This window comes from Carex rostrata, chromosome 31, assembly GCF_964058835.1.
Source record: "Carex rostrata chromosome 31, lpCarRost1.2, whole genome shotgun sequence".
Lineage (NCBI taxonomy): Eukaryota > Viridiplantae > Streptophyta > Magnoliopsida > Poales > Cyperaceae > Carex > Carex rostrata.
The window spans coordinates 2,611,652-2,629,303 of NC_135948.1; the positions used below are offsets into that span (position 1 = coordinate 2,611,652).

Consider the following 17,652-nt stretch of genomic DNA (forward strand, 5'->3'; position numbering starts at 1 on the left):
AAATCTATTTTTCAAATGAAAAAATCAATTCCTTTTCTGATGATTTTATTTTCTAAATAAAAAATTGGACAATGGAACCCTCACTCAATCCCACCAAAAGGATGCTGGAACGCATTTGCCAGCACAATAGCAGATTGATATCATTAATTTTTGTATTAAAAAAACAGTCATATTATTCTAAATTTGATTACGCAAAAAAATCAACTGATCAGGTTAAAACGAATACTCCGTTCGTTTTAAATCAACAGTTCAAACTAATTTGATTTTTTTGGAAAAGAGCAGAGGAAGTGCGGAACTCAGCATTCAACAACAGGAGTTTTCCGTTTTGCAAACTGGGCCGGAAGCCCAATTTTAGCCCAACCGTAGTGTACTCATCTACAAAGTTTACGGGTTAAAACCCGGTTCAACAGCGGCTACTCATCTTATCCACAAAGTTTACGCCTTTATGGGTTGAGACCGGTTCAACAGAAAAATAAAAAAAGGTAACCACCCAAAAATCCAAGAAAAGCCCTAAACCCTTCTTCCCTCGCGCGGGATTCATCACTCCAGTTTCCCTCTCTCATTTCCTAGGGTTTGATCCGTCGCTTCAACCCCACTTCCATGGCGAAGGTGTCGGAATCCCTGTGGTGGGACCCATTTGTTGACCTCTTCGAAGAGCTCGATCGCGCTCCGCTCTCTGACGATCTCCCAGATAATCTTGTCAGTCTCTCTTTCACTCGAACCTCCCTCCCGGCCACACACACGAATCCACAGACACACACTCACTCACATTATACAAGTTTTGGTCTGCTTTGTAAGCTGTCTCATGTGACTTGTACTCTTGATGCAAGTATTTGAATTTTAGTAGCTTCTTTGGACTGTTACAGATCAAATACTTTTAAGGAAAAATCTGATACACGAGCAAAAAATTGATAGGAGTAAATATTTCTGGACTGACCATTAGGTACCAGTAAGTCTCAGAACCAAGGCTGACTAGTTTATTAGTTCAAATTGGATTAGATAAATCAAACATGGAATTGAATTTTAGGTGGAGAAGATAAAGAGAAACCATACATGGTTTGTTGTGTCAATTTCTGGCTTCAAGCCCCCAAACGAGGCGTCAAAGAAACTTCTAGGGTCTAAAGAGCTACTCCTAGGGCCACATCTGTCAGTAAAGGCGGAGCTCAGAGAGACTGCTCTTAAAGTCAGCCAATTGGCGGTACTTTTTCTAGATCTTCGGTGTTTTGCCAGTTGCTGGGTCTTGTGCAAACTAAACCCAATACTCTTATTGTATTTACAAAAAAATAAATTTAACATTTCTCATATCTGCAACTGAAAATTTTCATTGGTCATCTCCAAACAAAACCAACCACTGGTATAGAAGTTAAGGAAATGAATTGACTAATTTAGCTGAATATTTTATCTTGACTAACCAAACTATATACAACCAATTCATGCAATGTCAGATCCCAACATTGGTCCATCTTTTTGGTTTTAGCCGCTTACTTTGAATTTATGAAAAGGCTGGCACCTATTTGAATTGGGGGCAAAGTTCTCAAATCTTGACATTGTCAGCTACATCCCCAGTAACTCTAGGGTCGGGTGTTATTTGCAAATGTTTCATGAAGTTGGATTTTGGCTGCATATATGAGAAGTATTTGGTGTATCTATAAATATTGCACTGTGTCAACTGTAATGATTTAAATATTTATTCGAGTTTCTACTAATAAATATTTAGAGGAGGGTTCAAATGCCTCCATTTTTACATATTAGTTATAGAATTTTTTTTTGTTAATAGAAATTAAAAAGTGGAGGCATGATGGAGGCGCAGAAAAATGGGCATTTGAACCCTCCTCAAATAATAATTCGTTTTAATTTGTGTAGGACTTAGATGAGGTGCAGTCTTACATACTAGTTGATAGATCTGTGGGCCGCACAGAAAATGTGGAATACAAAGAGCTAGTACATTCAGTAAGTATCTCATTATGCTAATTTAATTAAATTTCCTTTTTTTCGATATATACCAACATGCTGTGATTGACACCCAATGTTTCACTTGAAATATGTGCAGTACTTGCTTAGGCAAGGCATATACTCAAAAGCTTAGTCTAGAGATGAAGATTCTGTCACTTCGTAAAAATGCTCCTTAAGATTTATGTATACAAGCAATTACATCAAATAAACTGGGTTTAGGCCATTTCAGTAAGAGAGATTTTCCAATCCAGGTTTAGATTACCATGGGAAAAAAGATTTAGTGGTTACAATTTTGGCACTACTAATAGCTCAATTTTTCTTATATCCTAAAAAATATCAAAAGTTAAGGATTTATACTGTGGAATCGAAGTTTACATGAACTTGTCAGAAAGCAATATGGTTAAGCCAAGAATCAAGATTAAAAGTTCGTGGTCTATTAGTTAGTTTTTATGAACATTACTTTTGTTTAACAGTTTGGTGTTGTTGCCTTCCAAACAAACAGGTTATTGTTGTTTGCTTATAACGCAAAATGTGTTGGGACTCGTAGAAAATGTGAGAAATGTTGGCTATTGTTGCTAATATGTAACTTTCTCAGTGTACTTAGCTAAAGCTCTTTCTGCCATTCCTATATTTTTTCTTTTCTTTCTCTTGAGTATTGTTATCTACCATAACATGTGTAGGTGTTACTAAAGTATTACTTAGAGAGGCAATGCTTGTTGAAATGCATCAGAAGGATTTTTGTGCATGCGTTGTATTGCATCGATGCAATGGGGGGAGAGGCCATGGCGTTGATTAAAGCGGATTTGCAAAACAAGCTTATATCTCTTGTTCAAGATCTGCTTGCTTCTGCTTTCTCCGTTAAAACTGTATGCCTTCTTTTAATGCAGTTCTTCACTTTTAGGAGTGTTTTTTATACTTTCAAAACCTGTAATTCTGTTTTTCTGCAGTTAAAATCCATTAGTTTACCCATATCAACATCATTGATCAATACCTCGGTTAGGGTACTTGCTATTTTGCATTTGCTAACAACCGAGCTAATAACTTTTCATGTGTGTTTGACACATTTATTTGTTCCTTTTCACAGAGAAGGGGGAGGGAGGGTATAATTGGGGAATTCGTATCCTCTGCATTAACTCAAAAGGGAATCTTTTGAGTTAATGCATCTCGACCATCCGATATGTTTTAAGATTCGTGCAGACTAGATCCGCACTAATATAAAGGGCCCCTATGTTATAAGCAAGAGCCAGATTGGCTCTGTTTAAAATCAGATAGTGGAGATTCATTAACTCAAAAGATTCCCTTTTGAGTTAATGCAGAGGATGCGCATTCATAATTGGGTGGGGGGTGCTAAAGCGGGGACAGTTTTGGATATTTATTTAAACGAATTACATATATACTGTGGTTTTGATGGTGTTAGCAGGGGGGTCTGATATTTAGTGGTTTTGAAGGGGACCTACCAACATTTTGAAGGGGTGTACAAAATGATATCTGATTTTTGGGAGTTGCACATCAAATTCTTCCTTTTTCTTTATTATTAGTGTTTTTCTATCCCTATTTATTTTACTAGCATTGTTTGAAACAATGCAGGACATGGAATTTACTATTCTCTGGGTTGAAGAAATGCTAATTGAGGCTAATTTAATATTTGACATCTTGTTCCTTTCCTTCTATGATAATTTCTCTCCTTGCACTCTTGACCAGTGGAAATCCCTTTCGAACCTTTTCAGGGTAAGTTTCTAATTTTATAGTTTACCCACTATTTCAGCTTTGCTGGAATTATTGCAATTATCATGCTTTTATATTTCAGGGAATGTTGGGTGGACCTTATGATGCCAGTAAAATGGCGGTTTCTGTAGAAGCAATGACCTCATTTTATCATTTGAAGGCTCAGCTGTTATTTGTTCTTATAGAAACACTAGATTTGGAGAATCTTATTCGAAAGGTTCATGATGAAGTACCTTTTAGGTATCAATCTCTCAAGTGTATGTGATGTAGGATTTTTTTCTTTTTGAAATTCCTCTTGCACACTAATTATCTAGTTATTTTCATTAAATGTAGTGAAGCTTCGTGTGCATTTTCTCTCGCTGATATCCAAGAGATTGATGCTGAGATCTCTAATTTTTCTGAGGAATTAGAGAGAGAATCTGGGCCATTGATTCTCGCTTGGGCAGTGCATCTTTGTCTTGTCTCATCTCTGCTAGAAAGGGGTACCGACACACTAATGGTATTTCCTTGTTTACCTGTTTTTCTTTTTTCTTATCACCGTGTCTCCTGCATTGGGATATTGTTTAGTTATGCCTTTGTATGTCTTAATAAGATTTAGGTTCTGACACTGGCAATTTGGTTATTTCAGCCAGAGATCCCTTTTAAAAAAACTGGTAATGACAAAGGCCTGTTTCTGCTAATGGAAAAAAATATTAGTGTTAGGAAAATTTGTAGAATGCTAATGGCATTTTGTTTCTGCCACCATGGAATGAGAATATATTTTAAGAATGGATACATAAAGAACTGATGTCGCCTTGCCTGAGGAATGTCGCAATTCCCAGTGGATTTTTCCTCTGATAAAATAATAGCAAACCGCATTCATAGGAACAAATTCCTATGAATTCTTGTGTTTAGACCATTTACATGTGTACCTTGATGTACTTCACAATTTTTCCCTATCATAATGATTCCAACTCTTAGCAAATCACACTGAAAAGTTTGTTTTCCTTTTATTAGGATCTGGACCATATAAGCTATGTGCGGCAAGCATTTGGTCGTGCCCCTTTTGACTATTTGCTTGAGATTATTGGCAGCAACACATTCAAAGAGTCAGATGTCAGTCTTTTCTTTCTTTTCTCCTGTCTTTTCTTTGGTTAATCAGCATATTTTAAGAATTGCACTGTTTATCGGTGATTGTTTCATCTTTTCAGGGCCCCATTTCTGGTTTTCTTAGTATTGTGAGGACACTAATCTCAGCTTTCATCGCATCATATGAGCTTTCTGAATCGGTAAGTTATACCTTTCATGCCCAAGATATATGTTTAGTAACTTCATAGTTTTATGGTACAACCATCCTGGGATTGTTCTGAACAGGTACGCTGTTCTACCGGTTGTCTTGCATGGCCTAAGCAGTTTCACTGAAATAAAATAGTAACTCATGTTTAATTTACTTGAAAGAGCAATAGAACTCTTACACGTACAAACTGGTACATGTCAGTACAAGCAAAAGCTGCTTAGTTATTAGACAGCCTTTTGTAGATGACGTTCTTGTATCCTAGACCTTTGAATTAATATACTCAAGCAATTGAATCCTCAGTTGTTTTTCTTCCTGTTTTGTTTCTTTTCCCTCCACCAGATGAGTGATGGCTATGTGAGTTCAATTTTAAGTATTCTATGCCACATTTACCATGGAGAGGTATGTCTTATATATTTTATTTTAATTTGTGCCATTACTTTTTGCAAATTTATCTTTCTGAATATATCTTTGTTTATATGTCCCTGGACCTTATGCTTTGAATAATAAATGTGAGTGCAATGTTTAATTTCTCAGGAATCACTTTGTATGCAATTTTGGGACAAGGATAACTATGTTGATGGACCTATCAGGTCTGTCCTTTATATGCTCGAGAAAGAATACCCTTTTCAAAAGCTTGACTTCATTCGTTTCCTCTCCGCCGTTTGTGAAGGGGCTTGGCCTGCTCAGTGTGTGTAGGTTATTCTTCCGACGTCTCTCTCAATAGTTTGTGGAATTAGTTATAAATTGTAGGCAGCCCCCTCTAACTAAACACACATTTCATTAATGATATTTGTCGTTTCACATATTTGCAAGTCCACCTTCTCTGAGATATTTTTGGATAAACTTTGCGACACTAGATCAACCTGATGGAAGAACTATATTTGATTGAATGCTGACCAACGTGACCCAGCTACTAATATGTCATATCTAGATTCCTTTTTGAATCTGAGTTGATGAGTTTGTATGTATCTAAGGAAGTGGATAAGTTTTTAATGTAAGTAGTCGACTTTTGCCTACACTAGGATATAAGTTGATGGGTTTTGTTGAGATGACAACCGACAATGAAGTCATCAAAAGTCAACTCTTTTATTAATAATTATGTTAATTGCGGACGACCCAAAAGTTGGTTTCCTTCCTTTGCTAGAAGAGATGTTTCTTGTATTGTGCAAATACATGAAACCTGTTGGCTTAATTTGCAAGGGAACCCTAAATTGTATTAGCCCTAACAGGTAAAATGATGTATGCTATGCACCGGAACTGAACATGACTGAACCATGCATGACTGATAACAGCCTTTGACCCATACAGTATTGGGACTCAATTATACCTTAACATCTATCTTAAACTCATTGGCAGAAATTAAACTGAAAATGTTCAAAACATAATATAGGGAAATACCTCTCTAGGTCACCTGGACTTATTTCTTTTTGTCTTAGAGAAATCTAATATATATATTCCTTGGTTATAACATGTAAAGTTAATACAGGTACAACTATCTTCAAAAGATGAGGGGCATTACCACACTGTATCAGATGCCTTCTGGAACTGGTGATGCGAGGAATAAGGATATGGTGCGACTGAGCTCCCCAATAGGTGTACCAGGTGTAGAGAGCATAGTCATTCCAAGTGGAACCCGTGGTTATTTTCTTAGAGCTGTTGATGAAAGCCTAGTGCTGGTACATTGGGAGGTACTTTTCTTTGTTGTGTGGAGTAGATTTTACTATTTTAGGATTATGATCAAAACAGTGATGGGATGGAGCTTCTTTACCATTAGATAGTTTACAATCAGTTGGTCCCTGTGCTGTAGTATATATCAGCCTTTACTGGTATGTCATTGGCAAGTAATATGACAGGTTCTCTTAATTTTTTCTTTCTTTCTAAAATCACTCCATATTTGTCATATATGCTTAATGGACCTACAGTACTGTTGGCTAACAAAATCACCAATTTTGAATGGAGAAAGTATAATTTAACAGTATTTAATATTTTGATTACAGATTTATTTTCTTCTTAGATGAACTTGTTCCTATTGTTAGTCTTTGGACAGAAATTGTTTGTTTAAATTTCTGTCACATTAAATTGGTTACTACTTGTTAAGATTAGATTTGAGAGGAAGAACATAAACATCAATAGTAAGAAGAAAAGGAATTACAAGGATATGAATTTGATTTAAAGGGGCCAATCACAATGACTGGATCCAACATGAGGTCTAAATGATTCAATTGTAGTCGATTCTTGAATCAGGATTAGGATGGTCTCTCTTTCGTTCCTGTAACAATCAGTGGTCAGTTTGGTCTCTTTTGCAATTACCACAAGTCATTTCCAAGTAATAAACCATCTTTTTTTGTAGCAAACCTTTTATTGTACTGAGACCAGCATTTGCTATTAATCCTATGTTGAGCCAACTATTTGCTCATTGCATGCAATTTCTGTGTCAATATTTGCCATCCATCTAATTTCGTGCCTGTCTTGCTTAACTGTTATTTTTGCAAAATTACCTATCAAGCAAAAGAGGAAAACAACAATAAAAAAATAATGTCAAATCTGATAGTACTGCAGCATTAGACTGTTGATTAGCACTTGACAGTGCACTGTATTTTAAAATGTATTGCATAAACATCAATACTAATTAAGGCTATCTACAGTTCTACATAGTGTATGCATTAAACAGATGAGGCATCAGCATTCTCAAACTTCGAACCTTATTTCCTTATTGAGTTAGTTTTTCTAATAATAATTGCGGGTATGATAACTACTTCCCAGGACTCACCCCCTAAACACCCCCACATAGTTTTCCATCCACCTTATAATACAAGCTTGGATTTGTGTATGGTCGGCTATTGTTGAATGCACACTTGCCTATTGTATAATGTGCTCTTGTTCATTTTAGTATGAAATACTGGTTGATTGTGCATTTTTGAACCTCCAAAAATGCACAAGCTATTTCATAATGAACACTGAGCTATTGCACAATACACACTTAAGAGTATTGCATGATGCACACTAGATGTTTTGAACTTCCATACTTGTTGACTGGACACTCTAAAATGCACACATGCATAATACACACCTACTTATTATGTAATACACGATATCTATCACTTTCTTCTTGGAAACATGGCCGAAAACAATTGGCGGTAATTGGGGGTATAGTATTCCTAACAAGTAATGTTATTTTGTAGTTTCCTCATTCAGGAGTGTTTCTTTTGCTTCTGAATTTGGCACAAGACCTCCATTTGAACTGTCATGAGGAATCTTCTCACATAATGGACCTTATATATCGGATGGTCTCTGCTAATAAGGTAATTTTTTTTCATCGTGATCTTATTGGGGCCGTTCGGCAACAAAGGATTAAGCCTCAAGGAGGCTTAATCCGCTTCCTTTAGCTTCCTTAGCCGCTTAATCCTACTGAACACCGGTTCCTTAGTGCGGATTAAGAGCACCCCCTTTAGCTTTCTTTTGCCCGGATCTTAATCCTCTGCCTGGACTTTAAGGCACCCATACCCCTTTAGCTTCCTTAGCTTTTACCCACGGATTAAGACAACCGAACATCGGTTCCTTAGCGCTCCTTAAGCTCTTAATCCTTTGTTGCCGAACGACCCCATTATGATTATATTCTTTTGGATTTAAGAATCCCAATTCTTTTCTTTATTTTCATGACTTGTATATGATCTTTTGTTTCAGGCAATATGCTTTTCTTTGCTCAGTACCGACTCACTGCTGATATCGAGCAAAGCTGAAGCCTACAATTTGGCGAGCCAATTAAAGAATGATTTTAGGTTTGACTTTTTATCACATTTTGATATTTTCCCTTATTTTGCGAAGCATGCTTTTGACTAGTAAAAATTTGGTATTGCGAGCATTATGGTGCCAGTTGGTAGAAATGTACAAACACGAATTAGTGCACTGGGTTTTAGCACCAAATTAACATACTGCAGATGTTCTGAAGTAGAAACAACCAATCTATTAGTTTTATGCTATTGATAGATGCAGTGCCGTGGTGCTTCTCAGCCATTTTGTTGTACTGAGAGCTATAATGATATTTCTCTTTTCTTCAATATTTCAGGATTGATATTGTAAAATTGGTGTGCACGTCAGTGCTGAATCTAGTTCAACAGGGTGGTAATATTGGAATAATAGCAAATTCTTTTGGCATCTTAGCTGAGATGTTGAAATGGTACAAAAAATACCTGCTTTGTTATGCAAACAGATACTATGGTAACTTGAAACTCAAATTTTTTTTTTTGGTGCAGTATGCCTTCTCGTGTGCTTGATGCGGCGCTGAGTTCAAATATCTTCTCAACTGAAATTACTGGCCACCCAAAGTGAGGGAGTTCTATTGATTATTCATTTTTATAAATTTTCTTGTACAAGTTTGTTGGTGTAATGTGCAAATTACCATTTTACATTTGTTTGCTTTTGTATGTCTCAGTGGAAGTTGGATTCTTTCAACTGGGCTCGTAAGGTTATTCTTTGCGGCATGTGAAGAATCAGACGGGGACTGCTCCTCGTTGACTATCTCAGGCAATTATTTTACATATAGAGATAATCATACTAATTCAAATTTTGGTTGCTCTTCTTTTGTTTTGTATATTCAAAACCTAACCTGAACTGACCTTGAGATGAAGAAACCAAATTCTGATAAAAGAAATTCTACCTTCTCCAGTGCTTGACTTCGTATCTCAGTTAGTGGAGAAAGGACTAACAGAGTATAGAATTATCGCGCCGCTTATCATGTTTTCTCTCCAATACATGTTGGTTAATCATATCAACTGGAAGTACAAGAAGCACTCTCGCTGGAGAACTACACTCAAGGTATGATATCGTGTCCATTGGTAGGGTTGGTTGTGGAGTTGGTAGACATGAGGTTTGGACTAGGTGATATTACTGCCATACCTGACCTAAATTCTGGAAATGATGGGTAATTTTGGATTCTTACTCAAAACTCACGTTATCCACACCTAGAATAGTTGTTCCAAGAATTAAGAGTACTAAACTATACTAGTGGCAAGGATAAGTACAAGCTGTACGTGTTACATTTCAGTAAAATTATTCATATTTTTATTTAGTGCCTTTCTTGGGTACTCTTCATACTGTTCGTAAATTAGATGTACCAATATTTAGTGAGGGCTGGCATTTTCCACTCTTGTAGGTTTTTGAATTGATGAAATGTTGTTTTAGAGTCCTCCCTTCATCACATAGCCTAGGCCGCATGGTTCGTGACATTCTTCTCTTTGATTCTGCTGCTCTTAATGTGATTTGGAGAATTATGATACTATCAACCGAAGCTTTAGATGTAAGTTATGTTCTATTTAAGCCATTTTATCCTTTATTGTTCATAGCTTCGTATAAATGAGTTTTTTTTTAATTGTTTTTGGCTTGTACCAAAAAAAGCCACAGATGTCATACTCGGGGCATAGTAGTGAGCTACAGGACATTGAAGTTGTGCCACTTGTTTTGGTCGGTGCACTTGATGTCATCCACTATATCCTTAACGAATTACCGGAGGTATGCAGTTATACCATTTTACCATCTAATTCATTGGTCACAAAGTTGATAACCACCAAAATAAAATGCTATAATGGTATTATATTTTCAAATGTTGTAAGATCAATTTACAGGAGCCATTGCAACAAGTCAAATTTGATACCCTTCAAGGGTTGTGTTTGGTTGAGGCCTAAAGTTTTGGAGGCCTAAGTTGGTTATTCCAATTTAGGCCAGCCATTGGATAGTCGTTGACAGTGGGGCCGTAGGGGGACTAACTCTTAAACCACCTGGAGAGGTGGTTTAACTCTAGAAGCCTAATTTTAGAGTTAGGCCGGCCTAATTAATCCGTGTTTGGTGGAATGGAATAACCGAGGCCTATATCCCTTATTCCATGGTCTAGGCCTCAACTGAAAGGTACCAAACACCACCTTGAACTAGAAATATCAAGAGTACCCCTATAAAAGCATTAGGCTTACTAAATAAGCGGGATAAGCTCTGGCCTTTCCTTCCACATTTACTACTGAAATATTCCCCTTAACCCCCTTGGTCCCTAATAGGTTTTCTTTAGGGTGAACATAAAGGGGTAATTTGGTACCAAAAGGTGATGAGGGGTATATAAATATTATCAGTTAGGTTAAAGGGATTGTGTGATGTACTCGTGATTTTTATTGGGTTATAAATGATATTAATCTTTTTTATGCATTTTGTGGGTACAAGTGAAATATTGATATTGTTGTGTTGAACAAGCAATTATTGTGTCCTAAAATTTGGTTAATGTATTTAGGAAACATTTTCAAGCCTTCCTCCATTGTTTAGTTTGCTTCTCTCACCTGCTACAAAGCCAATGCCTTTCTCTTCGTTGGCGATTTCATTATTTTCCTTTTCTCACAATCCTGTAAGTCTGCTATCTTTTTTTTTTTTTTTTTTTGAAGCCTGATATTTTCATTATGCTGCCATTTCCATAAAGTATAAGTAACCCATTTTTCTGTATATAAAACCTAATTCTCATGAATTCTCTCCTAGGTAATACAAATAGCTTCAGCTAGAATGCTTTCCTCATTATGCGTTGTTGCGTCAAAATTCCAGTCCCAACTCTTTGAGTATGCCAACCTTGTTTTTGATGCTACCCAGGTTCTTTCTTCATCTTGTTCTATTTTTTTTTATTTCTGCGAGAGAAATTAGGTATACTGATCTTCATAACTCATTTAGGATTTCTTTTTCTCTTTGTCAGATGAAAAAAATAAAAACAAGTATCTGTGAAGCTCTTAATGAAGGTGTCGACCAAGATGATAGTTCTAAAATTGTTGTACTGGATTTTCTTACTAATGTTGCCTCTTATCAGGTATAGCCTTTTTTTTTAAAGAATATTGTTGGAAAACTCTTGCATTTGGAATTCGGATCCAGTTCGGTACCGGACGATAGAATTTTCAAATCCAGACCGTTCATTAACCAGGCATGAATCTCAAAACAGACCCCCTATAGTCATAAATAATAGGCACTGAATTCCAATCGCTCAGCTGAAATCGTGCCACGTTTATTGGTACTCATGCGGTACCGGGGAGGATACGGACTCTTGCATTTGTGTGTTTGTATAAGTGGTCCTATCTTGTAGATGAAGTTTAAAGATGGTCTCTATGGTCCTATCTTGCTGAGATGAATACTTAAAAATAACTAGCTTTGATAGGAAGATTCATTGATGTACTATTTAAAATTTTAGTGAATAATGATGCATGACATATATTCTTAAGAATTCATTTAGAAGATATTGATGATAAATTATTAAAGTTGTCTTAGTTTTCACTGAATTATTCTCAATCACTATGTTAATACATAACAAAAATGGTTTGAAAGGACAATTTTGATATGAATGTCTTCAACAATTTAGGGTCTTTTTTCACCAATACCAAAGAAAAATGCCTTTTTTGAAATTCCTTTATTTGAGATTCCCTCTCAAAAGGAAACAAATGGCTCTTGAATATCTTGGCTACAACTCCCATGTCCCAACGGTATAGTTTTTGCATTTTGGTGTGCAAAAATCCAAAACTCCAAATGAACAGCTTTTCTGCATGTTTTTGTGATTTTAGCCGGCTCTCTTTTCTTCTCTTGCACTGGAGAGCGAACCACTGGAAATAAAGCCCAAAGAAAATGAGAAGAAGGGAAGTAAAGTTGTAGACATGCTTTTGAAATTCTTGGATAGGTCGAAGTACCTAATTAATGGCAAGCCTCATCTTCTGTCGAGTATACTCGGGCTCCTCAAAGCATTATGGGATGGTGGGACCCAGTATATCGAAATTCTCGACATTCTCAAAACCTCGACAAATTTTTGGGAGAATTTGTTGTCTTGTTTATCTCCAAGCTGCGATAAAAGTCCTATTCCAGATGAAAATTCAAATAAAGATGGTAGCTGTGAATTATCTTCTAGGTATTATTTTAAAGAGTATCTCTTCTGTAATATCTGTTGTTATTATCTTTTATTATATTTTTTTATTATTCTTTTTCTTTTTTGCCTGATTGGCATTTTATTGTACTTTTTGGTAGGTTTTCTTGTCAGAGTGCAGTTTTGGAGATCATGGCTAACGAGTTGTTTCTTGAGGAGAGAATTTTACAAGGTGAAAAATCTGAAAAATCAAGTGACCAGAGCATCAAGAATGTGCTGAGGAAGTTCTTTAGTAGTCATAATACAGAGGAGTTGGTAAAACACTACACTGCTTGTGGATACAACATTGAACTTCTCCATCGAGCTAAGGTGACAGATTTTTTTGAATTGATAAGACGTCTCTCTTTTTCTTATATTATTTGGAATATTTATTTTTTACTTTCTTTTTAATTTATTTTTTGTTATAATCATTATAGGCAGCGGTTTCTCTGTGCATTGTGCAACTTATTGAAAAAATATCAGGGGGCTATACAGGAAGCTTGTCAGTTTCACTGGTGAAGAGAATTGAAGAGATTGTACATTCATTATCAGACCACCCTACATTTTCTGAAGTTCTGACAAGGTAAGGTATTATTTCATATTATTTTCAATGAGTGTTGTTTTTCTTTCCTTTTTTCTCAGCATATCTTCATGCCAGTACCTCAAAAAATGTTCAGTGACAACTGTAAACATTCCTTCTCCCCAGGCTTGAAAAAAAAAAGCTCTCATACAAAGATAAAAGATAAATGCTAAAATCCACTTCTTTATCTTTATGCAGGGAAGGAAATCAAACTGCTGCTTTTAGCAAAATAGCCGACTACCTACAAGGAAAGCTTAAAGGACATGACATCCCTTCTGGTCCATTTCTCGACCTCTGTACTTGTCTATTGGATGCCAATCTTTTTAGGTGCAAAACAGGTCGCAAAGACAGTAACGACGCCTGTATCTATGATGTGTCACAATCTGTGGGAGAGTTGGGATTCGACCTTTGGACCCACTTGTCAGACTGGAAGGGGTTGGTGGACATAGCAGAAGATATGTTTGTTTTTATGCACAATGTTAATTCTTTGGTTTTGGTTGAAGGCTCCAGACTCCGTGCTTTGAGGGCATTTATTATGGCCTTGACTGTCTACAAGGAAAATGTAAGCCCCTTTGACTTATGTGAAGTTTAGTTCAAATGCTGAATTAACAGTTATGATATGGTGGGTGATTCTGTGTGTCCTGTTAAAAGTTTCTAAAAAGAAGCGGAATAGAAAATTGGTTACATTTATTGCTGCACCACCTTACTAAGTGTGTTAAAGACTGGTAAACTGGTATTAAGCGGTATGTTATTCCTTTGTATTTATATTACAATATATAATCTTGGATGCTTGATTTGTTTTTCAACTGACATTAGCTTTATTCGTTTATTGTTAGGGCGGCGGCTTGGTTTCTGAGGCATTTGTCATGTTGGGCATCAAATGTGTTTGCAAGTCTATCCAGGCAACCTTGGATTCTATAATTAGTACTACAATAATCAACGCAGAGGAAGAGAGCTATATGTTTGGCCTTCTTTCTACTCAAACAGAGTTTCTTCTGACTCTTGTCAAAACTGGGAAGGTGCACTTGCATGGAATTCCCATTCTTACAAAAGTCGTCATCTCAGGCATCAAGGTATTAGCTGACATCAGATCACCTGGCCCTGCACTCAACAAAACAATCGAGCTTTTCCTCATCTTGCAACTGGACTTGCTTGGTACAAGTACCGACAGAGGTGATGCTAGTGAAGCTACCTTAACTGAATTGGCCAGCATTAGTGGCTTATTATCTCCTCTATGCAAGTACTCGAAGAATCCTGAGCTCTCCAACCTGGCGTTGGTTTGCATGGACCTCATAATGAAGCACAATTTGGTGAGTCCAAGTATTTCAGTGCCTATTGTGCAAAATCACTTCCCTGTTCGTGATATTTTACAAAAGATCAGAAATGAAACTATTTCTGATTCTGTTTCTGTTTCGGCTTCTGTGGCATTTAGCTTCTTTCTGACACTTTCAAAAACAAAAGGAGGGGTCCAGTTACTTCATTCATCCCATGTTCTTTCTTTTCTGAATGCCTTTTTAGGCGAAGGTGATCCCTTTTTAACCAAAAGTGTTCACTTGTGGAGTCTTGGTGTAGCAATTATAACCTCTGTGATCCATTTTGCAAGCAGTGAGAGTTGTTATTCTGATATAGTGGAGGAAGCTGTTCTGTTTCTCACAGAGAAGGCTGAGGTCATGTCATATTACCTTTCTGCTCCTGAATTACCTATAAATGACAATAAGAGGCCACGGCCAAATAATTCACGAATTACCCTGGATGCGCTAACCTTAACCGAGCAGTGCCTATTCTTTGTATACACCCTTTCAAGGTACAAAGTGCCACTTTCTATAAGTTCTGGTCTAATGGAGAATGTTATCCATCTATTGGCCTTTATAAGTAAGAGAAGTACAAAATTACCATTTTGTCCTCCGAGCTGCAAAGAGGAGGTTAGGCTTGATAAATGCACTGCAGTTATTAAGACCAAATGCGGGTGGTTCGGGCTCTCTGCAGAGCCAACTCGATTCACAGAGAGAGTTGCTGTGAAAATTTACAAAATCTCTCTTCTTGTTTTGAGTATTTTGTGTGTACAAACTGAGGCAGCAGTTAAGAGGGCTGAAGAGGTTGGTTTTGTTGACCCAGTCAATCTTCCTGAGCTACCTATGCCTGAAATTCTTCATGCTTTGCAGGTGAGTATTTCGTCTTATCTGGTATTGCTTTTCTATTAATAAATTGTTGTGCGGGCATTTCTAATAACATTGGAAAAACAGTTTGCTGTTTTGAATTGCTTTTTGTTGGTAGTAAATTATAGGGAAAATTTCCAGTGTACCCATACAAATATTTGAAATAGCCAATTTCCCCATCAAAACATCAAAATATTCAATATCCCCACAAAAATTTAGCATAATCTCTTCTATCCCCTTTTAATTATTTTAAATATTATATTGACCATATTGCCCTTCAATTTGAACTGGAGATAACCTGTACTGTGTTTTTTACTAATCGTCTCCTTCTTGTACCTCACGCCTAATGTTTTCTCCTAATCGTCTCCTTCCCCGTAACTCCTTTTATTCATTGAACTACAGTTGAATTAGCATAGTGTATTGTATAATAATAAGTTTAATAACACACTACTGATTGATTTAGGAGGGTGTAACAGATCCCTGTCTCAGAAAATAATTTGGAATTTTCTTTGCTCTTTAATTTTCTTTTTTGCTCTTTTACCTCTTATAATATGTTTGATTTGGTCTCAGAGAAAGAATGCTCTATATTCCTTTTCTCCTTATATTTTATCCTCAAGAGTGCATGATTGCTCCACAATTTGTTCTATAAATTGTGCTGATCATGATGTAAGTCTTGCAATTTAAGACTACTAAACTACTATTTCAAGGTATAACAAGGTATAACTCAAGGTCAAGGCCTACTGAACAGTTGAAACATGAATTGATTGAAATACTTGAAGCTCGTTGCTATTTTGTGGGGAATAAGAGAAATGGAGGAGGAAAGGAAAGAGAATAAGAGAAAAGAGCATATTTGTGGAGTTAAAGACTAAACAAGATAGGGGAGACGAAGATGGGCTTGGGCTAGCGAGAGAGAAGGAAGAACAAGAAGTGAAAGAGAGAACGTGCATGCAAGATTCGATGTTGACTTGAATAAAGATAAAATCGATGGCTTCGATCAAGTAGCGAAGGAAATTAACAAAGAGAGATAAAGTGGGAATTAGGTAGATGGGATGAGGGTTCAATAGTGAGGCCGATTCGGGTAGAAAAAAGAAAAATAATTTGAGAAAAATTAAAAGTTAGCTAGAGAGCTTATTGCAATTGTTTGGATTCATTCAAGTTATTTGAACAAATGACAGTGGTACTGTTTTTTATTTTGAATAAAAGCAAGAGAAAATATTAGGTGTCCAGTACAGTGGGGAGAAAGACAATTAGAAGAACTGTACATCTCTATTTCATATTGAAGGATATATTAGTCAATATGACTTTTAAAGCAATTAAATTAAAAGGTTAAATAATTAAAAGGGGATAGAAGAGATTATGTTAAATTTTTGTGGGGATATTGGATATTTTGATGTTTTGATGGGGAAATTGGCTATTTCAAATATTTGTATGGGTACATTGGAAATTTTCCCTAAATTATATTGTGAGCCTATGTACAAAAGTTGCATGACTAATAACATGGTTATTGTCCTTTGTAGGATCAAGCACTTGCTGTTGTAACAGAAGTGTTGTCAGATGCAAATAAATCAAAATCTCTGGATATGGAGGTAGGGAGGGTGTGCGTCTTATTGGTAGAGATACTGGATAGGTCCCTTTACTTGGAGCTCTGTGTCTCCTACTTGTGTGGGGTCCGTCCTGTCTTAGGTCGCGTTGAAGATTTCTCCAGGGAGATTAAGCCCATGATGCACGGTATGTAACAATATGAACTTTGTACGACTCCTTTAGTTGCTGGTATTTGCTGAAACCTATTTATATGCTATGTGGGTTTAATTCTGTCTTCCAATTTTTTCTTGCAGCCATTGAGCATCACAAGGATTTTATGGCATACCGCAGGTCATTGAATCAGATAGTAGCTCTACTTTACCCAGAATTATTGTACAAGGGAGATCTCATGTGATGTAGTAAATTGTAAATTTAATCCTTTTAATCAATGTTATCAGAACTGGACCGGACATCAAACCAGAACAGTACTGTGACGGAAGGAAAGGGAAAAAGAAACAATGACATTTTAAATTTTAAA

General features: G+C 36.4%; 1 protein-coding gene across 1 annotated transcript; it reads left to right on the forward strand.

Annotated features, from left to right (window-relative positions):
- Positions 1-386: 386 nt before the first annotated feature.
- On the forward strand, positions 387-17,652 carry LOC144547262 (nucleoporin (DUF3414)). The gene is made up of 30 exons (XM_078295863.1): positions 387-699; positions 1,028-1,198; positions 1,864-1,950; positions 2,634-2,819; positions 3,541-3,681; positions 3,761-3,918; positions 4,012-4,177; positions 4,675-4,773; positions 4,869-4,946; positions 5,294-5,353; positions 5,489-5,646; positions 6,441-6,642; positions 8,137-8,256; positions 8,639-8,733; positions 9,021-9,131; positions 9,208-9,279; positions 9,387-9,478; positions 9,621-9,769; positions 10,107-10,250; positions 10,349-10,462; positions 11,226-11,336; positions 11,465-11,572; positions 11,673-11,783; positions 12,526-12,863; positions 12,980-13,187; positions 13,295-13,440; positions 13,636-13,999; positions 14,274-15,599; positions 17,111-17,321; positions 17,429-17,652. The coding sequence occupies exons 1-30, from the start codon at positions 601-603 to the stop codon at positions 17,527-17,529; spliced, it is 5,526 nt and encodes a 1,841-aa protein (XP_078151989.1). The 5' UTR covers positions 387-600; the 3' UTR covers positions 17,530-17,652.

Excerpts from the sequence above, each read along its gene's own strand:
- LOC144547262 (XM_078295863.1), top strand. The coding sequence starts at position 601 with ATGGCGAAGGTGTCGGAATCCCTGTGGTGGGACCCATTTGTTGACCTC. Across the intron at positions 1,951-2,633 it reads ACAAAGAGCTAGTACATTCA|GTGTTACTAAAGTATTACTT; the intron begins GTAAGTATCTCA and ends TAACATGTGTAG. Across the intron at positions 3,682-3,760 it reads CCCTTTCGAACCTTTTCAGG|GGAATGTTGGGTGGACCTTA; the intron begins GTAAGTTTCTAA and ends TTTATATTTCAG.